This window comes from Protobothrops mucrosquamatus, unplaced genomic scaffold, assembly GCF_001527695.2.
Source record: "Protobothrops mucrosquamatus isolate PMUCROS unplaced genomic scaffold, P.Mucros_1.0 scaffold2569, whole genome shotgun sequence".
NCBI classification, from domain to species: Eukaryota; Metazoa; Chordata; class Lepidosauria; order Squamata; family Viperidae; genus Protobothrops; species Protobothrops mucrosquamatus.
The window spans coordinates 39195-63379 of NW_015388627.1; the positions used below are offsets into that span (position 1 = coordinate 39195).

The 24185-nt window shown below is 50.6% G+C and overlaps 1 protein-coding gene across 1 annotated transcript in view; it reads left to right on the plus strand.

Annotated features, from left to right (window-relative positions):
- LOC107295915 (collagen alpha-1(V) chain) overlaps positions 1 to 24185 on the plus strand; it is a gene marked incomplete at its 5' end in the record, with an annotated part of 123378 nt that overhangs the window by 7590 nt on the left and 91603 nt on the right. The window contains 8 exons of the mRNA XM_015825250.1: positions 2292 to 2430; positions 3183 to 3239; positions 7735 to 7776; positions 8041 to 8103; positions 16207 to 16281; positions 18444 to 18536; positions 23170 to 23226; positions 23921 to 23974. Coding sequence (XP_015680736.1) covers positions 2292 to 2430; positions 3183 to 3239; positions 7735 to 7776; positions 8041 to 8103; positions 16207 to 16281; positions 18444 to 18536; positions 23170 to 23226; positions 23921 to 23974 — 580 coding nt within the window. The remainder of the gene's footprint in view (positions 1 to 2291; positions 2431 to 3182; positions 3240 to 7734; positions 7777 to 8040; positions 8104 to 16206; positions 16282 to 18443; positions 18537 to 23169; positions 23227 to 23920; positions 23975 to 24185) is intronic.

Genomic DNA, 24185 nt, shown 5'->3' on the forward strand with positions numbered 1-24185 from the left:
ATGTCACTGCGAGGATGAAGGGCATGATTCATTGTCATTATTTTTATGGTCTTCCTATCCATTGGTTTTAGTTCTGCTTGAGTCCAGTCCACTATTCCAGCTCTGTACTTAATGACTGGAATTGTCCAGGTGTTGATTGCCTTTGTGGTATTTCCTCCATTGAGTTTGGACTATAGGATCTTTTTCACTCTCTTGATATATTCACCTCTAATCTTTTTCTTGACTTAAGTATGCTTGATGTTGTCAGCTTGAAGGATACCCAGGTATTTGTAGAAATCATCCTCATCCAGACTGTTAATGTTATTTTCGTGGGCATTTTGATTCCTTCAGTTTTCACTATTTTTTCTTGTTTGATTGTGAGTGTGGCGCATTTGTCCTGACCAAACTCCATTGCAATATCTTGGCTATATATATGGACAGTGTTGAGCAGCGATTTTATTTCAGATGGAGATTTTCCTTGCAGCTTCAGATCATCCATATAAAGCAGGGGTGTCAAACTCGCAACGTCATGTGATGTGTCGTGACGTATTGTGACTTTTTTTCCATTGCCGGCAATGGGGTGGGCATTGTTTTGCTATGATGCATCCAGCCCATGAACCGGCAGTTTGACACCCCTGATATAAAGTGGGATAGCCTGGTAGATGTTTTTGATGTTTGATAGCCATGGCCTGAGTTATTCAGTATTGTTGACAGAGGAAACAGTGCAATAACAACTAGTAGTGATAGTGAATCTCCTTGAAATATTCCTCTCTTGATACTAACCTCTCCCAGTCTCTCACCATTGACCTACAACTATCTTCCATTGTGCCATCGATCTTTGCACAAAGGTTCTGATGTTTCTACTGACTCCTATTATTTCTAGGCACTTGATTATCCAGTCAATGAATGCTACATTTAGGTTGGTCTTCCTTCTCTTGAAGTTTTCCAAAATCATTTTATCAATTAGGACTTGTTCCTTTGCTATTAGGGCGGTTTTCTTTCTGCTCAGGTGGAAAGAGATTGTTTTCAACTACAGTAGATGCTGTTGGACTGCATCAGCTACACCAATCTGAAAGTTGTTGATAAGCAAGTAATTGGCCTGTATTTCTTGGTGCGGCCTCTTTTGCTGTATCTTTCATTATCAGGTAAGTTTTTCCAGATGTTAGTCATTCAAGTGCTTCCTTGATCTTCCTTGTTTCTAAGTGGTATTTCTTGATTAGGTATTCTTTGGTCTTCGTGTTCTTCAGCTTCTTTTCTCTCATCTGTTCTAGCTTGCTTGCATCTGATCTCAACTTGCTGATTTTATTTTCCAGTCTAATCTTCCATTTTTGTGGTGCACTTTTTGGCTTTTTTTCTTCTTTGTTGATTTTGCATCCCAGGTATTCAGTTATCACTGAAGCTGGGTGTACATTAGTTGGTTTGATTCTTGCAGTGAGTTGGTGCTTATACTTGATATTACAGTATTTGCATCTTTTAGTGCTTGTGCTAGTTGTTTCTTGGAACAAGCTTCAATGCAGGCAGCCTAATTCTGATGTTTTTGTGCTGTTCTGGGTGCTCAGTTATTCTTTGTTTCAGTTCTTTTATTTCTTTAGTCAGAGGGCCTTGTTCTTCCTGAGGCAGAGGAGAGGATGCCTGGTTTCCAAATGAAAACTTGTATTTCTTTGCTGGATTCCTCTATTGCCAACTCCCCCTGAGTTACTTTGATTTCTTTGCCCTTGGTAAACCTTTGCAGTTCTTCCAGTTCTGCTTCTGTGAATACTTTATTTCGTATTATAAATCGATGTTGATCTACTAGCCTCTGTTCTGTATTTTCTGATTCTGGGTATTGTTCTTTCCAGAACTGGTGCATTCATTTCAAATATCTTCTTCTTCTTGGACTTGATCTGTAATATGAGATTATTATTTCTTTGTTTTCAATCACTGTGTATTTGCGACAGGTAATACCTTTTCTTCCAGTAATTCTGCAGGTGCTGGCCCTGGCTGCTTATCCAACAGTCCTGTAGCCCATTTTGCACCGGATACCCAGGAACTCCGACATCTAGCGTTTACCTGGGTGACATCCAAGCTGTTTTGACTTTCTGAAATTTATGTCTCACCATATTTTTTATGGGAGAGACACTCTTTGTCTGACTCCTATGATGAGACCTGTCCAGCATGGTTGAACCTCTGGTATAGTTCTCATCTTCCTCAGAGCACACAAGCCCCACAACCACGTCAAGGTAGTGTCTCACTGAGGGATTGTTACTACTACTACTATTATTATGATTGTGATTATGGTTATTATTATTTGCTCAGAACACAGGAAGAGTAAGTGAAGGTGGAGAGGATCCTGACAAAGATTTCTCTGTCACTGAGTACGGGGAAGGATACTACGATGGTTACTTCGACAGGACTGACTCCCCTGACATTGGACCCGGGATGCCTGCTAACCAGGATACCATTTATGAGGGGGTGAGGAAGGACTTTGTCTCTGTCTGAGAGTTAGGCTCAGTTCCTGGGCGGATCCTGCAGCCCACATCACGGCTGGGCCAGAGCTGATGGGATCTCATGCTGAGAATTCTGGCCGTTGCCTGCAAAAATGTGGGTGCTCCAGGTCGAATGGAAGGTTTCAGTGAACCCCCAAGTGAAGCTGACATAACCTCTCCGGGATGGGAGACTAACCATAATGCCGTTCTGCAAATTTGAATGCATTCTTGCCATTTTTGTGCAATGGTTACAGATTTCAAAGAAGGAACCAGTGAATCTGATTGAAACATAAAGTTTGACTGGGGGGGGGGTATATTTTTGCATATAACTGGATAGACCCCAACAGACTTGGTAGATGAAGTCCCAATACTTGGAACTGTGGTTTGGCATTATTTAAAAGCTTTCTTTGAAAGTGCAGAGCAAATTCCAAGTTTGGGTTGCAATCGCAATTTGCCAACATTAGCACAGAACAGAGCGCTTTTGGGTCAAAAGTAAGAAAAGCCACCAGGGTTTGGGTGGGATGAATTCAGGATGGTGAGGTGGCCCAGGAAACCTGCTAATCTCTTGTTAAGGAGACTGTCCCAAGATTGTTGCAAGTTGAATAGTGCATTCACTAAGCATCAAAAATCAATCAGCCTGCAATCAGCTTTGCATTTATTTCTGGGTTTTGGCCCAGCTCTCCCTGCTTGCATTTTGTATCCCACTTTCTTGACTTGCTTTCTCTTCCTCTGGTGCAGATCAGTGGACCTCGAGGCGAAAAGGGGCAGAAGGGAGAGCCAGCGATCGTAGAGTCAGTAAGTGCCGTTCCTTTGCAGGTGAAGGTGTGCTGCAGAACCTCATAGCTGAGGCGTCCAGCTTTCCTGTGGGGATCTCCAGAGACCAGATCCGGGGTATTTGGTGTGTGGCAGTGAACCTTCATCATTGTTGCACAACTTGGCCTTGCATCCGGTTGCTTCCTGATGGGGTAATGGAGAGACGCCTGGGATGGCAGATGGAAGTCCCGAGTCCTGGATCACGTGAAAGGGTGGCGTGCTCTTATGTGGAGGTTGGGATTCTTGTGGGAATAGTGGGACTCTGGCGTGGAACGGCTTGTGTGGAATGCTCTGAAAAAGGCGATTTCTGCCGCGTGAGAGATTGGCTGCTGTGTGTCGAGCCCTCACTGGAAGGCCCAGCAGTCTCTCCTTGCTCAAGATCCAATGGGAGTTCGACTGTGGAAGTGAGCTGCTGCTGAGATGGTCAGAGAGGAGAAAAGGCCTGGCCTCCCTCCACCTGCTCTCAGCCCAGGACTCTCCCGCACTGACTGCTGAGAAGATGCATAATGTCAGTGGCGTTGGATGGGCTTAGGATTGGGGCTGTTGTTGAGCACCACAATGCCTTATTCCGGGCCAGCGGCACAGAGCCCGGAGCTTCGCATGGCATCTCTCAGTAATGCTCCGCCTTGAGGCTCTTTCAGGATTGAGAGAAAGACTCTGCTGGTCACTGAACCAACACAAGCTGGATCAGCATTAAACGTGCTGCTCCCCTTCCCGATCCCTGCCCTGCCTCAGGCGAGGCGCCTTCGGAAGGCCCGTCCTTGCGTGCGGTGCACGGAGCCCAGAGGACAGGGATTGCTGGGGTCTCCTGCGTGTGCTTCCCCCACCCATTAAATGTCACCATCCAGTGGAAAATGTGCCACTTATCTGCCATCTGCCAATATTTCCTTCACTTTTGCCCAGGCGCTTTGTGTGGGTGTGTTCAAAGGGGGTCAGTTGGGCTCCTTTTAGACACGGGGGTAGCACTATTCCAGAAGGACATTCAGCCCTTGCCCAAAAGCAGCCTGACTGACAGCCGGCAGGGGCAGGAAGGGCTGTCACCTCCCTCTGTCCTGCTTCATTGTGCAGCCCCACTGCAATTGCCACGAACCCCAGCTCAGCTGGGACGATGGGCATCCTAGTCCAGCAGACTCTGGAGAGCCAGAGTGGGTCCAGGGCTGAGACAAGACGTTGGTCTCCCCGCTGGGCCTCTGCTGTCTCCCAGAGACGCTGAGAAATTCCAGGTGTGCTTCAGTCCAAGCTTTATCCCACCTTTCCCATCTCTTTGGTAGCACGAACATGTTTTTGTGAGCCTCATCTGTTGGTGTGTTTGTTAAAGGGGCAGATCACTTTGGACTCACTAACATTCTTTTTCAGCAACTTATTTTTCCCTCTGTTTTAGCCGAATCAAGCACATCTGAAGGCATGATCAATCTCTGCTGCAGAAATCCAGATAACCACTGGATTGTTTTTTCTCATGCAAATGTTTAGACTTTGATAGAAAGCATTTGATCTTTTGTGCAGATAGACAAAAGGTTTGTGGTGCCTTAAAAATCATTAAGCACGAGTCCACTAACTCCAGCCTCAATGATTTTAAGATCATTTGGTTCCCAAACCCTCCCTTGGCTTCCGAGCTTTTGGTTTCTGCTGTTTTTGTTACTGTTTGGGGTTTTTTGGACAAGGCAAACAAAATCCTCACCTTTCCAGGAGTCCTGCAATGTGCTGCCCACTTGGTTATGCCAGAAAGCTGGCAGCTGAGAGCTTTTGCCGCAGTCTTCGTGTCAGAGCAAGCTGAAACACATTTTTTTGATTGACTGTTCATTCATTTCTACAACTCCCGTGATGCTGTACATCCAGAGAATTTGAACGGCTACAGTGTTAATATAATATTAAACCCAAAAATCAAATGATAGACATCAACAATCAATTCCTCATGATTTGCCCCCCAATGCCTTTTGGAAGAGCCTCGTTCTGAAGAGCTCTTCAAAAATAGAGTAATCCAGGTTAAAGTGGTCATCACTGAGAAGGTTCAAATCCAGAGTCCCTGGAGATGAAGTTTTGTCAGTGGTGGGACCCTCGGCAAGCCCCTTCTGTCAGATCCTCCTGGGTTCCTCCATCCAGGAGATAAGGCATAATTTGTCCCTGGATGCACATATCACAGCCCACCCACTTCGTTGGGCTGTCCAGTGCCTCCCGCCTTTTCTCCGGAGCTCAAGACAGCACGGATAGCTCTCCCTCCTCCTATTTTTCCCAACAATAACCTGGCAAGGTAGGCTGGGCCCAGAGAGGGTGAGTGGCCAGACTCTGTCAAGGAGATGCCACAGCTAAGGGTGGCTCTTCCTGCTCCAATTGCCTCCTTGTCTCCATGCCCCCCCTTGCTGCGGGTCTGGCTTCTTCGCCTTTGCATTGTCCTCCCTAGTCCCAAAACCTGCCCCCAATTGGGCACCCTGGCAGGGGGGCTGCTGCGTTCCCAGGCCAGGGAGCTCCTGAGCAGCTGCGTTCCCACAACCGACTGTCTTTGCCCGGGTTTGATGCTCATTGATCCTAATCCGGCCTCTTTCGGTTCATTGATGATTCATGATATTGTGCCAACCCGAAATTCAGGAAGCAGCTAAAGTGAGACCAGAAGCTCCCTGGCAGTTGGTGATTTCTGGGAATGGCCCCTCCCTCTGCCCTGGGCCTTCTTGTGGGAGAACAAGGTTTACGAGTGGGGGAGATGGAGGAAAAAACCTCCCCCAAGACCCCCGAGCTTCCCTCCTCTACTCTGGAGAGGACTGTGAGGTGCCTAAGCTTCTCCCTGCCAACCTTTGCCCAGACAACAAGACGCCCCTCAGCAGCCTCAGCATCACGCAAACACTTGGCAGCTCCTTGCGGAGCTCCGGCTGCAGAGCGGCTGCCAGAAAGTGAACCAGGGCCAATGCTGGCTCCTTTGCCCTCTCCCCCAAAGGCCCGCCATTACGGGCAGTTGGAGGAGGAGGAGGAGGAGGACCTGCCCTCAAAAGGCAACCCCCTCTGTGTTCAGAGAGCGGCGAGCGCGGACCCCCATCGCCTCTTCGGCGCTGCTGCCATCAGCAAACCAGCCCTTTCCGGGAAAGGACCACGGGGAGCATGGGGGCCACCTTCACTGCTTCTCTCTCGCCTTGGTAGCGCTGTAAGCCAGAGCGGACCAGGCTCTCCCCACAGTTGGTCCTATGTGAAGCTCTTTGTCCCGCAAAGGGCAAAGATGAGGTGTGTCCACTAGTTGTGTTTGTGAAGGGCGAGGTGGAAATATGGGTGGCATCAGCTGTTGTCTTACAGTTCAAGGCTCCTGAGGGTGCCAGCTTGGGAGCTGTCAGGTGGTGCTCATTACTTAGTGTTCTTCCAGTAACAGATCTGGATGTCCTGTGTTTGGAGGCGCCCTTTGCCTTCTCTCCTTGGACCTCTGCCTGGCTCCCTGCCCTGCCGGGCTGCTTCACTTGAGACGCTTTGGGTGCTAAACTACAAATAAACAGGAAGGTAGCCCTCTTCCCTATTTCTATTCCCAAGAGTGTTTGAGGCCTTTTTTGGAAATAGGAATCTGGCCTCAGTTTGGAGGGCACCCAGGTTTTCTTCCGAAGCAGCTCTGTTTCTATTCGGTTCTTGTTGGCCTTCCTCCTTTCCTGCAAGGCAGCAGCCCCTGGACAGTCCTAGGACCCTCCGAATCCCAGCAGATTCTTGGGAAATTAAAGGGGGAGAGGGGTCCCCCAGTCCTTCGATGTGAAGATTGCCAACAGCCTCGCCATTTGGGGGAGAGGCCTTTCCTGGGGGCACCTTCAAGGCTTCCTGGGAGCCCCAAAGGTTGTCTGTCCATGTCCTGGGATTCATCAGCTACTCTTTGCGTAGCCAGGGACTGAGATGTGGGACACCCTGGATTGTCTTTTCAAACTGCTCTGGAGCCGATATGCAGATAATAAACAGGAGCACTTCCTCAGCAATTTCGGGGTACGGATCGTGACCCTGGCATCTCCTGCGGTTCAGCTTCTGTCCCGCAGTGCAGAAGCCAAAACTGTAATTTCCCACCATTGCTGGAATTTACAGAGATGAAGCCTGAAAAGGCACCTGGGCAGATCTGAGGGGGAGAAGGGCCGGGCCCTTCCTGGGAGTGGTCAGGAATTTCTGATCAAAGATTACTGGAGAGCCCACGGTGTCAACTCGGCTCACCTGCTCCCGATATGACCCAAATCCACAAAACCTGGGGCGGGGGGGTGGGGGTGGGAAGCACACAAAATCTGAACTTGGCGAAGCTTGTCTTTCTCTCCCTCCCTTTAGTTTTTTTGCTCTCATGCCCAGGATGCTTGGAAGCAGTGCTAGCAATGGTGGTGGTGGGGGTGGTGGTGGGTGTTTAAGGCTGAGTGGGACTTTCTGGAGGGACTCGGTGGTTCTCCTTGCAGCCAGGCACAAGGCAATTGGGGTAGATGTTTGTAACGGGGAGTGTCTGGTGCTGTTCTGTGCTTTTCATCTCCTCTTCCTTCATTTTCAGGGCATGCTTCTCGAAGGGCCGGCTGGCCCAGAAGGCCCAGCCGTAAGTTGCTTGCCTCTCTTTCCCTTTTGGCCCCAGGGATGTGGATGGGTCTTCTCCGCTGTGGATGGAGCAAGTCTGCAGAAGGCAGCTGCTCTCGCCTGCAGCTGCTTCCCGGGGTGAACGTGGTGCCCCGTGGCTGGCTCCCAGGCCAATTCGGCCGTGCAGAAGTGAACAGGTCCCCCTCGGGCTTCTCCCCTCTGTGATGAGTGCGAGAACTTCCTTTTCCCCTTGGGGCTGACTTTCCTTCTTTCTCTCCTCCATCAGGGGCTTCCAGGTCCTCCGGGAACAACGGGGCCAGCGGGCCCACTGGGAGATCCTGGAGAAAGGGTAAGTTCTCTCGCAGGGAGGGTTACCTGGAGCGGAGGGCACCACTGCACCCCAGACTTCTAGTTGGGGCAGTTGCAAGCCACTTGGGGTGCAGTGTCCACAATCAGGCCTGGTGCTGATAGAAGGCAGGCAGGGGGAGACCCCGACTCCTCCTTGCTAGAGAAAGAGAGAGAAGAACTGCCTCCAATTCTCAAGGGCCTCTTCCACACTGAGTGCGCTCATCTGGCAGTATGAAGCCCAGGAACAGCTGGCCAAAGCGGCTTCACAGACACCCCAGGCCAGTCAAAAAATAGAAGGTTGTGAGGGGAGTTTATTAGCACATGATCCATATTCTGCATCATGTGCATTTCATAGAGTGGACAATAAGTAGACACGATCTACAGTGACACATTATCCCAAAATCCAATTGCTTAGACTGGTTAGTCCTTAAAATACTGGGTTTTTTTAAAGAAGAATAACAAATCTTTTCCAATCAATATTATTATTATGGTTCATTGCACAGCCAGCCAGATGTTTGGACTGTATTTGACATTTTTATCCACCTACTGAGTCCTTCCCAAAGTCCTGGGAAGGTCAGATGTTGTGGTTTGATAGTGTTAAAGACTTGTCGCAGGATGTGAGCTGTTCCAAGTCAAGCTGCCTTTTGCAATTGACTCATGATGATTTTGTCAATGCTGATGGTGTTCAAGGGATGCTCCAGTAGTTTTGGGACTGCACCCAAGGCATCTATTACAGCAGCGGCGCCCAACCTTTTCTATACCCTGCACGCCTAGAACACTTCTGATATATTCTCACACCCCTTACAAAAGTTCAAAATAACGAACTATGCATATACACTATAATTTTGAAACTTCTAAACCCATAGTTTTATTTATTTATTTATTTATTGCTTCTATTTATATCCCGCCCTTCTCCTTGCGGACTCAGGGCGGCTAACAACCAGATAAAAACTACAAAATACCAAAAACTACAGTTAAAACATGATTAAAAAACAAATATTAATAATTGGCCTAAGTAATTTAAAATTATTTTAAAACCCCCACTAAAATTTTCCCCTAGGCCAGTCCTGCAAGCTGAAATAACCATGTCTTAAGGGCGCGGCGGAAGGAAGGGAGATCAGGGATCACCCTGATCTCTGGGGGTAGTTCATTCCAGAGGGTGGGAGCTCCCACCGAGAAGGCCCTCCCCCTTGGGGTTGCCAGCCGGCACTGTCTGGCCGACGGCACCCTCTGGAATATCGTCTCCCACTTCTGGTTGGGAACCCATGTATTACAGGATACAGAATAACAGAGTTGGAAGGGACTGTGGAGGTCTTCTAATCTAACTGCCTTTTTTTAGCAGGAGACCTACAGTAGACCATTCCAGGCAAATGGTGTCCAATCTCTTCTTAAAAGCCTCCAGTGATGGAGCACCCACAACTTCTGGAAAGAAGCCATTCCATTGGTCAATTGGGCTCATTGTCAGGAAATGTCTCCTCACTTCTAGGTTGCATCTCTCTTTGACAATTTCCCACGTTGTGGTTGTTCCATCACTGGAAGTTTTCAGAAGAGATTGGACGGCCATTTGTCTGAAATGGGATAGGGTTTCTAGCTTGGGCAGATGGTTGAAGACCTCCAAGGTCCCTCCCAGGACTCTGATCGTATATTTTATCTTCTAAGTTCTTATCAACAGTTGTTAAGTCTGGGGTGTTGCATGGCAGGTGTTCGTTTGTTTGAGTTCTAAAGTTCCGGAGCTTCTCCCTTCTCCATTCCCTTGAAGTGTACATGCTGCCCAATTCCCCGTGATTTGGAAGTTCCCCCTTCATCTGGGGGTAAAAATGGGGGCGTGGAAGGCAGGTTGTCCTGGGGGGTGCAGAGGTCTCCACGGTTTCTCTGTCTAGCACAGTGTTTCTCAACCTTGACAATTTTAAGGCATGTGGACCAACTCCCAGAATTCCACAGCCAGCAATGCTGGCTGTGGAATTCTGGGAGTTGAAGTCCACATGCCTTAAAATTGTCAAGGTTGAGAAACACTGGTAACAGGTTATTTCCAGTGCTGGGCCCAGCATGGATGAAAGCGGAAGACGTGCTGACCGGTCATGCCAGAAAGCCAGAATCAGCTTTTCTGCACACCTGCCAGACCCACATCACCCTCAACGCAGTGCAGAATAAAATTAGAGGGCCCCCCAGCAAAGCCCCCCCCCCAATCTTTCGTTGAACATCTCTCGCAAAGAAGATCTCAGCACTTCCCAGCAGGGTCTGCTGCTTAGTGGTTCTTGCTACTGGAACTGATTTTAGTGTCGTCATCTCCCCATTTTCCTACTGCAAATTCATTTCCGTGTATTTCATCAGCTAGCAATTTGAGGGTGAGGGTGGGAAGTCAGAAAGCCCCCTCCTTAGCAAGGGGATCCCCATCGTTCTGAATCAGGTTATTTGCACACAAAGCTTCATTCATTCATGTCAACTTTAATTAGTTTTTGCTGTTCTCAGACTGTTTGCAAATCCAGTTCTTTTCTTTAGCTTATGATTCCGTCATCTTCTGTGAATCCAGAGGATCACTTGGTGTAGGAAGCAGGTCAAAGGTGTTGCGGAAGCTAGATTGGGTGCATTCCTTTCCGGAGAATTTGCAGTTTCTGCAAAGGGTTTCCCTGCGTTGTGTGTTTGGGTGTGTATGTTGCCTCGTGGATACGTTCCCATCTCCACTCCTTCAGTTGTGAGACAGGCTGCAGTGTTATGAAAAGGTTCGAGCACATTGTCGCATTGTTTCATGTGTGTCGTTTGGGCAGCATAGATGAGGCAGCTTTACATTTGAAAAGCAAATAATACGGGACAACTTTCTCCTCCACGCTTACCTTTAGTGTTTAGGTAAAATATGGTCGTCTTCTTCCCTCCCTCTCCCCCCCCCCCTCGCTCGTAGCTCTGCCATCTGGCCCCGGAGATAATTGCTGTGTTGGTGCTGCAAGGCAAATGAAGGGCTGGAAGCTTTTGATTCCCTCTAAGATGTAATTGCTTTCTAAGAGGGCTTTGCTGGGAACGGAAGCCAAAGCAAACACCCCGCCCCGTCTCCAGATGAAATGCAGAAGCCTATTTAGGCCTCCGCTTTGGAGGGCCTGAGTGGGGCACCCTGAGGCTCCCTGGGGCCCTCAGACCGCTTAGCTAAGCCTCCGTCAAGGCTTTGGAGGGCTGCCAGGAAAATATGTCTGGGATGGTATAAGGCAGGGGTAGGCAACCTTGGCTCTTTTATGACATGTGGACTTCAACTCCCAGAATTCCTGAGCCAGCCACGCTGAGGGGAAAGGGAGAGGTTTCCAAGCTGAGCCATGTTGGCTGAAGAATTCTGGGAGTTGAAGTCCACGAGTCATAAAGCGGCCTAGGCCTAGGCCAGAGGTAGGCCATCTTGGCTCTTTTATGACTCGGGGACTTCAACTCCCAGAATTCCTGAGCCAGTCACGCTGAGGGGAAAGGGAGAGGTTTCCAAGCTGGGCCGTGCTGGCTCAGGAATTCTGGGAGTTGAAGTCCACGAGTCATAAAAGGGCCGAGGTTGCCTACCCCTGGTACAAGGTCTCCTGCTGGAGCAGAGGCTTGGACTAGGAGACTTCCAAGCTCCCTTCCAGCCCTGTTATTCTATGTTGAATGTCTTTGTGTCCCTGTTTAGGCCCTTTAATTAGCCATTGACTGATTAATTGTCACAAAAGCCGAAAGGACAGGTTTAATCTGATTCAGCTATAATCAGAATATTCAGCTCCATTTAGGATGAGTTTGAATTGTACAAAATTCACTGGGGCATTTCAGGGTTGAAATAAATGTGGTGGGTTTTCTGAAATGTATAATCTGTCTGGGAAGATGAATAGCAGCTTCCGGATCTGAATGGAGGATGAAGACTGTCTGGTTGGATAGGAAAGTCTTCCCTGCAGTCTTCATGGTGACCAGCAGGAGGAGCTGCAGCGTGTGGAAAAAGCTGGTCTGAACTCCTTGTCCCGATATTTAAGTTTCTTGATGCCCTCGGAGATGTTTTTGTTAGGAAACTAGAGAGGTTTTTTTCCTTTCCCCCAGAAGAATGTCAGAATGGATTAGACCAGGGGTAGTCAACCTTGGCTCTTTTATGACTCGTGGACTTCAACTCCCAGAATTCCTGAGCCAGCTTAGCTGGCTCAGGAATTCTGGGAGTTGAAGTCCACGAGTCATAAAAGAGCCAAGGTTGACTACCCCTGGATTAGACCCTTTGCTGGAAGCACCAGCGGAGCTGCTGCGGGGCTGAACAAGGGCTCCAGGACCCGGCAGTATGGCTGAGTCCCAGCAGGCATTTGGGGGGCTTCCTGTCTCTGGGGAGTGATGAGTCCTTCCATGCTGAGGAAGTCTGGACTCAGCCTGGGAGCCGTAGTGCTCCTTCTACGTGCCACACTCCGGCCTTGAGAACCCCACCTCGTGCCCTCCCTACTCTGAGTGGTCCCACACCATTGCCTGGGATTGTACTCAAGGGTCTTTGGGATCTTTGAAAGTGTGCAGTGCCATTTTCGTTACGCCCCCGGACCCCTCAGTTTTGAAAGCCATGGGTTGCACAGCACGGAGGGCAGAAGGACGAGGCCCAGTTTCTCCAAAGCCACAGCAGGTCCTGCTTGCGGACGCCGGCTTCTCTAAGTTCCAGGGTGGGGCTTCTCAATACGCTTCCCTTGTAAACAAAAGGTCCCCGTGGCTTGATAAAACCTACATCAAGCCGGCATTTTGTACAAACCCTTGGCTCTTCGCCTGCAGAGCTGGTGTAGAAGTTATTTCTGCCAGTGGAAGCAACCAAAATAGCCTCTCTCTCGTGGGCTGCCTGCATTGCAGCCCGCTGGTCTGATACTGTATTTTTCTGATGTTTTGATTCATGTGCCATGTTTTGAACAAATCAATTTGACCTCCAGATTTGCTTTCAAAAATTGCACTGGGCCATGCTGAGCTCTAGTGAAGCATTAAAAGGATGGTTTACAGCACGGAGAAGGAAGAATCTCTGCCCCAGAGAGGGCCAGGCTGGAAGCAGAGAAGCAGCAGCGCCTTGGGCCTGGGGGGGTCCTTCTGCCAAGGGCAGCAGAAGAAGCCCTCGGTCTGCTTAAGTGGTCGGCATCCTCCAGATTTGATCTGGGGTGTCTAGATTCGCCCCAGGCCAGTCTATCTCACAAGCTGCCTGCCACATTTAAGGATCTCATCCGGGCAACCAGCTCAAGGGTGCCCACCGACTGGCAATGCAGAGGCCAGGTGCCTCTTGTCTCCTGCTGCCAGCACCAGAATGGCCACGAGGGATGTCCCCAGGGATCAAGGGAGGGGCATGTCTCAGCTGCCCCACACAGCCTCTAACCCCCATCCTTGCAGAGGCACCTTCGGAGCAGCGTTTTTGCTTTCAGACTGGACGAGCGAGTTGAAGGGGTCTCCCTCCCTAGTGGGAGGGGGACAAATTGAGGGTCACCTTGTGAAGCTGAGCGAGCGATCTTCATGCTGCCCAAAAGGGAGGATGAGCTGAAGGGGGCATTTGAGGCCAGGCCATTATGCAGGAATCTAGACCCCCCTCACCAAGAATATGTCTTCCTCTTTCCCGTTCCACCCCCTTCCCCCCAGATTGGAAGGGGTCGTCTTCCATCATTCCCGTGAGACAATTGTGGAAGAGGCTGCATTGAAGGCCAGCTTTTGGCTTCAGGACTTTGTTTTGGATTGAATTTATTTACTGGCTTATTTATTTATTTATTGGATTTCTATGCTGTCCATCTTACTAATACAGTGGCTCTGGGCATCTGACAATGTAATAGGAGTTTTAAAATGCAACAAACAATTAAAATAGACTAAAACGTTGAAATTAAAATGAGAAACCAAGACAGTGGACAACTTGAGGGCCACCCCAATGTGGCAGGAAGCCCTGTTGGGGCCCCAGGCCCAGCCTGCTTTTCAGGCTGTTCCAGAAGACCGGGTGGGCGGGTGGGCGGCGTGAGTCCCACCTCTCATAGGGGAGTGCCACAGAGGGTGGGACCACCTCAGAAAAGGCTCCTCTCCTCAACCTTGCCAGCCAAAACTCTTTGGCTGACGGCATCCAGAGCGGGCGCTTTCCCCTGGAGCGAGTGGGGCAGTCTCGTCCCAGAGGGATCAGATGTTTCCTCAGAAACTTGCAGCTATTCCACCGAATCCCAAGAAACTGGATGTGGGAGAGCAGATCTGGAGAAGAGCAGCCGGCATACTGGGCCCGATTTGTTCCTCCACAATCCTCCATTCCAAAATCAGACTCTGTCCCAGCCGCTCGTCCCGTCTCCTGCTCGACAGCCAGTCGTGGTAGGGTCTCCTGCCTGCCTGCCTACCTGCCTGCCTGCCTGCCTGCCTGCCTGATTGGGGCTACTTCTTTCCATTTCTTCAAAATTTCACTTTATGTTAACTTGGGGGACGCTCAGAGGGTAAAAGGGAGAAAAGAGGGAAAAAATCACCCCCCCTTTTCCCTTTCCTATAGCAGCCCCACTTGGTGGATGTCCCCGCTGTCCCGGCTGATGGGATCAGCGGTCAAGCCAGAGAGCCTGGCCTGGCCCAAGGGCAGCGGCATTCGGCAGGCCAGCTGGGAGTGGGCAGAGCAGTTCTCTCCTGGGCCAGTTCAAGGCCGGGTGGAGGGCAGAGCAGCCCAGCACAGGGGCAGGGCCTGGGGATTCTTTGTGCCCCTTTGACTCCTAGGGCAGGGGTAGGCAACCTTGGCTCTTTTAGGACTCGTGGACTTCAACTCCCAGAATTCCTGAGCCAGCCATGCTGGCTCAGGAATTCTGGGAGTTGAAGTCCACGAGTCCTAAAAGGGCCAAGGTTGCCTACCCCTGTCCTAGGGAAATCTGGAGCTTTCATGACTCCTGAATCCACGCACCACCAGGTGGCGCTGGAGACCCCCTCCCATTTGCAGCCTCTGCAGGGACCACGGGAGAAGTAGCGGAATGTAAACAAACAAACAGATGTGCAGGGTGAGGGTGTTTAAATTTGGAAATCAAATGAAATTGTAAGGAAGAGCTAGTATTTAAATCATTTAAAAAGCATCAGCAATGCCCAGATTTATTTCTGTTTTATGTTTCATTGACGACTTCTTGAAGCATCGCCTGAGCCATTGCTCCCAGCCACTGATCTCCGGCCTTTCCGGCTTTGTGGACCAGCTGGGCGGGGGAGGGGAAGAGGGGATGGGCAAGCGCACAAACACACACGCTTGCCTGCTGCTCGCTCAAGTGGGGATGCGTGCACCCACACACTCTCCCACTACCTCTGCGGCCCAATTCTGAAGGGCTCAAGGCCCGGAGATTGGGGACCCCCGCCTTACCGTGAGAGCCTCTTTCTTCTGCCCCCTCCCAGTGGAAGGCGAGGCTTCGCTCAGGGCCATCCTGGGGATGCACCGAGCATGGAGGGGGCGTCGTCTGCCCTTTCACCCAGGCAGCTGGGCTATGGAGCAAGGTCCCCAGGCAGGTCCACACACCACACCCTCTCTCTGCTGGCTGCATTCACACTATCCCCCCCCCTGCTTTCACCCTGCGCCCCACCACCTAAGAACCCTGGGAGAGCTGGGTTGGGGCACCAGCTGCCCTCTGTCAGATACTGGGCATAGGTTTAAATAGCGATAGCAGATATTCCTTCAGCTCATGACAGATATTAAGCATGAGGGGGTAACATGTTTTTAAGGAAAATCCATTTTTTAATCATGTGTTTTCTTCCTCACTTCTCCCACAACTCAGTGCAGCCTTTCCCAAATGATCCAAAACCTGGCAGATATTTTGGTTCAAAGGTTTGGCAGCCCTTTGCTTTGTGGAAGGTGGTGGGGCTGGCAATGCTCCCAGCTCAGGGCACCGGTGGGTCTCTTGGCAGGCAATGGTTGAAGAAGGACCTCCCGGGGGGGGTAATTTTCCCAGCACTCTCAGCTCCAACTACCCCTTTCACACCCATCGGTGAGATCCATCCACGCTTAGCCCTGGGCCCAGGTCAACCAAGCACAAGTCCTGTGTCCACACAAGATCAAATCGATCAGATTTTGACTGAACATGCTTGTCTAGAATTCAGACAGTGCCCTCGGTGCCCTCTCAGCCCAGCCTGATTTTTTTGTGCCAACCTTCCCGTGGCTGAGGATGTCCTTCTCGCTCTCCTTTGCCAGGGTCCACCCGGACGTGCAGGACTTCCTGGTGCTGATGGTTTGCCAGGCCCACCCGGGACGATGCTGATGCTGCCGGTGAGTATGGCTGAGCCGCAAGCCCCGTCTTCCGTTGAGTAGCGACCGCAGGCCGCTTGAGTGCAGAGAAGGAGTGGGAAGAAGGTCACCCGTGAAGGAGGGCTGGTGCATTCCTGCCTTGGTGTGCAGAGAAGGGTTTGTCCCAGCCACGGCGTGGCAGCACTTCAGAATCCAAGAGGGGGAAGCTACCTTTCCCCCTCAAGCCTAAGCCCTGCACAGCTCTATGGTGTAAGTCACAACAGCCACTATTCTGGTTTTCGGGGTGGCGGTGGCCTTACAAGTCCAGAAGCAGGGGGTCCATCCCAAATGCTGCTGTAAGCAGGTTTCTGGTGAGCCTGCCGCTGCGGTGTGGCCACTGATGCTCTAAGAGCAGTGAGCCACTTGCCCTGTGGGATCCTCCTTGCCTCTGGGTCTTCCTTGCTCTCCAGCCCCTCTTTGTCTTCTCCACAGTCTCCATTTGTTCCTCTTGAACATTGAGATGGAATTTGTCCTGTGGGGTGGAGGTGGGGGACCCGTCGGCCACTGGCCGTCTCAGTTCAGACCTCCATCTTCCGACTTGGCCAGGCCTGCTCTAGAACCGTTTCTCATCCATCCATCTCAGAGTTCCTGCATGTGCACTTGTGAACGCCTCTGCTCTATTCCCACATTTATTTGAAAATTATTGTTGAAACCATCACATAAATCGATGTTTTGAAACATATTGAAATGAAGGGAAGACTTAAGGGGAGACCTGATAGCTGTCTTCCAATCCTTGGAAGGGCTGTCACAGGGAAGAGGGGTCGACTCATTCTCCAAAGTGCCAGAGGGCAGAAGCGATGGGTGGAAGAAGCGATGGGTGGAAGCTCTTTAAAGGGAGACCCAACCTGGAACCAAGGAGGAATTTTCTGACAGAACAATCAGTCAGTGGAACAGAAGTTGCCTCCCAGAGTTGTGGATGCCCCATTGCTGGGGGTTATGAAGAAGAGATTGGACAACCATTTCTCCGGGCTGGTATAAGAGGTCACCTGCCACGGACAAGAAGTTTGGACAAGTGGACCTCCAGGGTCCCTTCCAGCTTTGGAATTCTATATTGTATGATTGTATTTCTCCTAACAGCACATTATATATATGTTGACCACGAAGGCACATTTTTTGAGATGTTTGAATATTTTTTGGGGCTTCACAACATTCAGAGATGTGGAACTGTGGGATCACCAAATTCAGCCATCCAGGAAATAGGCCTCTGAATGAGGGGAAGAAGGACTCTTGCAAATCCCGATGTTGCTTCGGAAGCTTCCGTGCCAGCCGCGGGCAGCCAAATGGCTCCGCGCCCTCCTTGTGCCAGAGGGAGAACCTCACAACTGGAAGAACATTGCAGTTTCCAGAACCACAAACCAGCAAATAACAGGAAGAAAACTCAGGAAATGAAAAGCTCTGGACAGGGAGAGATTAAACTGACTAATCCTCCTGTCAAGGCTTCGTTCCTTTAGGAGAGTTTTTGAGGAGGAGAAAGACAACAGAGGTCACACAAGGTTGCTCTTTCCCAGTCCGGTGCCTCTATTTGGGAGACCACAGTCCGAGTCTAAATGAGTGGCTGGGACTCTCTCAGCCCCCCCACTCAGGACCCTGTGGCCCTGCACAAAGAGATTGGCAGAGACACCGCCCAATCGCTTTGCAGCTTTTGAGCCCGTGGGCCACAGTCTCCCAGTGGCCCAATTCTGTGGATCAGCCCCCAAGGCCCCACATTTCTTTCTCTCCTGGCAAATGCTGTTGGGGGCTTCCCCACCCCCACCCCTTCCGCGATTGCTGAGTTGGGGGTGCCATTGGAGGAGCAGAAGGAGCCGCTGCAGGAGGGTCTCCCAGGATCTGGGGGTCAGCCCTCAGCAGGCGTCTCAGAATCCAATTATATTTCCCAGCTCTCCTCCTGGCCCCTTTGCTGGGCGCCTGGCCTTAGTGGGGGGGCTGGACGAAGGCCAATTCCCATCTGGGGTGGGAGGCTCCCCCCCTTCTTGCTTTGTGTGGGGCTGCAGGCACGAGAAGTGCAGGAAGAGGAAACCATCTCCACAGCAAGGTGCCGAGTAATTGCGATTTGCAAAAGTGCTTTGTGTTCTTTTGTGCGTGCTTGTGCTTTGTTGGGTGTCAGGTTGCTCAGCCGAACGTTGACCCTCTGTTCTCCCTTGCAGTTCCGGTTCAGCGGGGGTGGAGACGGGGGCTCGAAAGGGCCCCAAATCTCTACCCAGGAGTCCCAAGCCCAAGCCATCCTGCAGCAGGCCAGGGTGAGTAGCCGGGGCCCCAAATGTTCTCCTGTGGATCCAGCCAGGTCCACTTAACGGCCGTGTCGCTAACTGAACAACTGCAGCGATTCACTTAACAACCCTGACAAGAAAGGTTGTAAAATGGGGCAAAACTCACTTAACAACTGTGTTATTTAGCAACGGCAATTGTGGTTGTAAGTCAAGGTCTGCCTGTGCGTGGCCTTGAGCCAACCCCCATCCCTCCTCTGTGGATGCCTCTGTGTGTATGTGTGTGTGTGTGTGTGTGTGTGTGTGTGTGTGAGAGAGAGAGAGAGAGAGAGAGAGAGAGAGAGAGAGAGAGAGAGAGAGAGAGAGAGAGAGAGAGAGAACTGAAAGCACCCACCTCTGAATCAGAAACAGGCTTTGCTGTTACTGGAAGGCTTCTGTCATCCCGACTGTAACCCGCGGCTGGTTCAGTCCCCCAGGCGTGCGTCATTCCTCCACTTTGAACTGTTCTGACTTGCCCAGGTTCCCCTGAAACCCTTTGAAGCCCCACAGTCCCGGCGGAGAGTACGTAAGTTGCTCTCTTTCTAGAGCAGGGGTCCCCAACCCCCGGCCCCTGGACCAGTACCGGGCCCCAGCATGCCAGCAACCTGTCCGCACAAACAAGCAAAGCTCCGTGTCCATGGGATGCAGGCAGCACACAACACCACACCCCCTCCAGTCCCCAGAAAACCTCTCTCCACGAAACCGGTCCCTGGTGCCAAAAGGTGGGGGGGGGGTCTGTTCTAGAGGTCCAGCAGCAAAACGCCCTGTGGCAGCTTTGAGACCAGCCATTCCTTCACTGATGATGTTCCCTAGTTGGGTAATGAAACAAGCAAGCCCAGAGAGCACCAAGCGCCCCTCATTCTCCTTCATTGGTACCATCCCTTCTTGCACAAGCATTGATGCTCACTGCCCCCTTCCCCATGTGGGACACTCCATTGCAGGCAGGACAGGGAAGGCGGAGGCTGCTTGTGTGTGTGTGTGTGTGTGTGTGTGTGTGCAGGCAAATGACACTGCTGAAGCCAGGGTCAGTGCTGAAGCCTGCCTTTTGCTTCCTTGCCCCTGGGGGCACTGGGGGCTGGCTTGCTCCTGCAGGGGGCGCTGGCTGGCTAAGGAGCAGTCAGAACCAAGCCCGTCTCTGCATTCATATGGCAGGTTTAACCTGGCTACTGGTTTGCCTAACCAAGCTCGGTTCCTAGAACACACTAGGCAATAAAAAAACTAACCAAGGTTAAAATTAGTCAAGTCTTAATCTTCTTCTTCTTCTTGTTGTGCCATATCCGTTATCGGACGTTGGCGATCCTGTTTTTATCAGCAGCCGCACGAAAAAGTGCTGCTGAGTTTTGTCCAAGCCAGTCCCTGAGATTTTGAAGCCAAGTCTTAACACCGGAATGCAAATGCAAATGCACCGTATCTTTGACTTGACTTAGCTTGTTTTACAAGAACAACAAGAAGGTGTTAACAAGAAGGTGTTAAGCTCTCCTGGGACACCAGAAGCTGCTTCTGATGATGGGGGGGAAGGGGGGGCTTTTCACAAGTGCCATTATAGGGCAGGGTTCAAAATAAGGTCCCCTCTTGTTCATCATGGTGTCTAGTGACATCACAGGATGCTGGGGTGGGTGGACCTCGCCTTTACCAACTTCTACTGTCGGGGTCTTCCTGAGGTCCCCCACTCAAGTCCTAACCAGGCCTTCCCCTGCTTCCATCCTCAGAATCTGCCAAGGTCGGACTGGATGAGTTCAGACTTCTTGGGGTGCCCCGAGGTCTCTCCTGTTTAATTCTCTCCATGAAAATAAAAGAAGTTAAGCAAATCTCCAGTCTTCATTTCCAGGCATCAGGAAACATGCAGGGCATTTCCAGCCCTGAAATTACTCTGAGGGTGTGTCCAATTTAAGAGGCGTGGACTTCCGTTCCCAGAATTCCCCAGCCAGCATGCTCAGAAAAAGGGCAAGGGAAGCTGGGATTACAGGAAGCCTCCTACAGGGGCTCCCTCATGAATTTGCCTTCTCCTAAGTGGGTGTTTTTTGTAGGGAACGCGATGGCTCAATGGTTAAAGATGCTGGAAAGCCGACAGCCTGGGTTCCAGACCCAAGCACCATGCAGTAGGATAAGCTCCCATTTTTGCCCAGCTCCTGCTCACTTAGCCGTTCGAAAGCATGCAAAGGCGAGTAGGTCCCACTTAACGGCATCCCATGTGCCTTTGGCATATAGCCATGCTGGCCACGTGACCTTGGGAATTGTCTTCAGAGCACACTGGCTCCCTCGGCCAAGAAACCTGGCTCAAAACAGCAACTGTGAGAGGGACCTTGGAGTCCTAGCGGACAATCACTTCAACACGAGTCAGCCGTGTGCGGGAGCAGCCAAAAAAGCTAATGCAATCCCTGGTTGTATAAACAGAGGCATAGAATCAAAATCACATGAAGTACTGCTTTGTAAAGCCCTAGAAAGGCCACATCTGGAATACTGCATGCAGTTTTGGTCACCATATTGCAAAAAAGATGTTGAGACTTTGGAAAAAGTGCAGAGAAAAGCAACAAAGATGATGAAAGGCCTGGAGACAAAAACATGTGAAGAATGTTTGCAGGAATTGGGTATCTAGAGAAAAGAAGGACTAGGGGAGACATAATAGCAACATTCCAGTATTTGAGGGGCTGCCACAAGGAGGAGGGGGTCAATTTATTTTCCAAAGCCCCAGAGGGCAGGGCAAGAAACAATGGATGGAAACTTATTAAGGAGGGTGTTTTGTGACTGGCCATAGACAAGAGAGATTTGAGCTGCATTGCATCACCCTGAATCCTCACCAGATGGCAGTAGAGAGATGGACCTTCCTATATCATGGCTGCCATCTACTGGGCATTTGGATATTTGTAGGTATTTCCAGGTCTGTTACTTGTATCGTATAGACCTCACAAGGCAGCCATTCATACATAGGAACCCACTCATTTAGTATGGCGGCCATAGAGCGTTTTCTAAATTTCAGCGGTTCCCCCTTAGCCCCAAAAGCTTGCTTGCCATGTGGTTGGGGTCCTTCTTCCCCAACATACACATGGCAAGCAAGCTTTTGGGGTCTTACCATGTGGACTCCCTGCTCTTTGTAGGATAGTCCTCACATACAGATCGGATGTGCCCAGTTTAAAGTCTCACCTCCACCTTCTGGCCTGATTGTGGGGCTGCCTGGGATTTTAAATCTGGCTTTAAACCCTGCAGCCTTTTGGGAAACGATGCATCGCCTTGGATTTTGCTCTTAAAGCAGAGATGGTTTTTTTTTTCTTGCTTCCTCTTTTAATTAGGGGAGCAGTTAAACTTTCAACTCCCCTTCACTGCATAATCCGTGTTTCTGTGACTTCCTTGCTGTTCTAGTTGCAGACCTGGGTGGCTTTTAATTACAGAAGAAGATAATCACAGGTCTTTTAGGGTATTGAATTCTAGCAATGGAACAAATTTGTCCCTGCAAGGTTATAAAATGTGGACAGCCCCATTACCTACCCAAAGATTTATTGACTCTCATGGAGCTACATGACTTTTTAATTAGTGGTTTTTTTAAAAAAAAATAAAAAATAAAAATAAAACATGACAGTGACATTTTAAGCTCTTCGTGTACCGATATAAAGTCATCGTTAATTATTCCAGATTCTCTGACTTCCCACCTCCTACCTCTCTGTCTGTATCTAGGATATATATATATAATCTTATTATTTTGGTGTACTGAGAATTCGACTCTACTTGCCTTAGGGGGAAACACAAGTGTGTGGGGGGGGCACTAATCCTCCTGCACTTCAGAAGTAAGTCTCATGAGTAACCCGCTTGTCTGCCCCGGTTGTCTTCGGAGGAAAGCCCCAGAAAGATTCCTTTGAGTTCTGCCTCTTTCAGTTGTGCCGCTTAGCCCAATTCTTAGTGCTGAGCTTGCATAATGCACCGATTCATTAGATTACAGGATCGATTTGACCCCCCTTCTGGGTGAAATAATGTCACTTTAACAGGCTGGATTTGCAGCGAGACTCCATCCTCGAAAACTAACCAGGGTTGCCTGTTCCCTGTAGTGTGAATGCTTTTAACTGGCCTGTATCATGTGTGAATGCAGCATGGGTGTTTATATACTAGTTGGTTTCATTCAGTTCTGCAGAGCCTTGCACATCCAAAGAACGATCTGAGACTGAAAGAGGTGGCATTGGACTGCACTGGGCAAAGTCTGGTCCTAGCACAGCACCCCCCTGCTTTTCCCTCCCCTCTCCCCTCCCCACTCTCCATGCCTTTTCCATTCCTCTTTCCCTGGTTTCCCATCCCCCCCCCCAATCCCCATCTTCCTCTGAGCAAATGCAGCAGTCTAACTTTGCGCCTGCTTCTTCCAGCATCCGGGTAAAGGTGGCTTCAGTGCTTCCCCGTGTGCACATCTTTTCATTCCAAATTGTGGAGAACTGCTTGTCCCTTATGCCTGACCGCCCCTCCCCTCCACCCCAGCTATCAAGAAGAAGCATCAGCCCGGATGCTTACAATCCCCAGCGGGGCTGTTGACACTGCCGAGGGGGGCTTTCCAAGGCCCTGCAGCCCCCTCTGCCTGGAGAGCCCAGCCCCCGGATGGCTCTCCAGATACTGGCCGGGTCCCTGATGCCCTTTCTCTCTTTTCCTGCAGCTGGCTCTGAGGGGACCCGCTGGCCCAATGGGACTGACCGGAAGACCAGGCCCCATGGTGAGTAAAGCCCCTTCTTTCCCACAGCGCTGGACTCCGGGCAGGGAGTCTTCCCTGCCAACAGCCCTTGGTGTTGCTAAACCGAAATGGGCTTCGTGGTCATTTAGTTCCCTGTTTCTTCTCCTGTCTCTTGGAGCAACAACAGTTGTCACGCGGAGGGCAGTTATTCAGCCCTTTAGATCAGGCCTTCCATTCAAGTCTCCTGTTGACTCTCATCGCTCATCAATAGTCATTATTTAGCAGCTTGAATCCTATTGAGTTAATTTCCTTAATGCCTGCTGAGAATAGAACTTAAAAGGCTGGATACAGCCGCACATCTTTAAGGTGGCTTGTTAAACCGAGATGGTGTGGACTAGGCGAGCCTCCGGGTTCCTCCCCACTACATTGAGCTGATTCTTAAATCCGAGTCTGCATGCCTTGGAGGCTTCCCGCTTCTCCTGCCTTGATGCAGCTGGGCCCTTGTTGCTCGCAGGCCCTTCGAAGGGGACTCTTTCCTGCTGGCTAAAGATTGGCCCGGAGGAATGCGCTGGTTGGCGCTTAAGGCCAAGCCTTTTGGTGGCTGCCTGCTTTCTTGGTCTGCCCTCTCAGGGGTCCTTTGCACCTCTTCCTGCCGGGTCCCTTTCTCCCGCTTTTGGGTAGGCAAGGGTTGCTTTCCTGATGTGCCTTGTTAACGGCGGCGTTTCTTTTCACACAGGGGCCCCCAGGTGGTGGAGGAATCAAAGGTGAATCTGGAGACTTGGGACCTCAGGTAGGAGTGATTTGCAAGGCCAGTCTTGGAGGGGAGGTGGGCGGCTCTGATCCTCCTCCCAGTCTGCTGGATTTTGCTTTGACGGAGAACCAGGACCAGCCTCGCTCGAGGCAAACCCAGCCCTTCCCCAAAGGGGCCCAGGAAACTGCGCTTTAGGCCGGTCTCCCACAGACCACAACCCACAATCTCTACCTTTGAGGCATTTGTATTT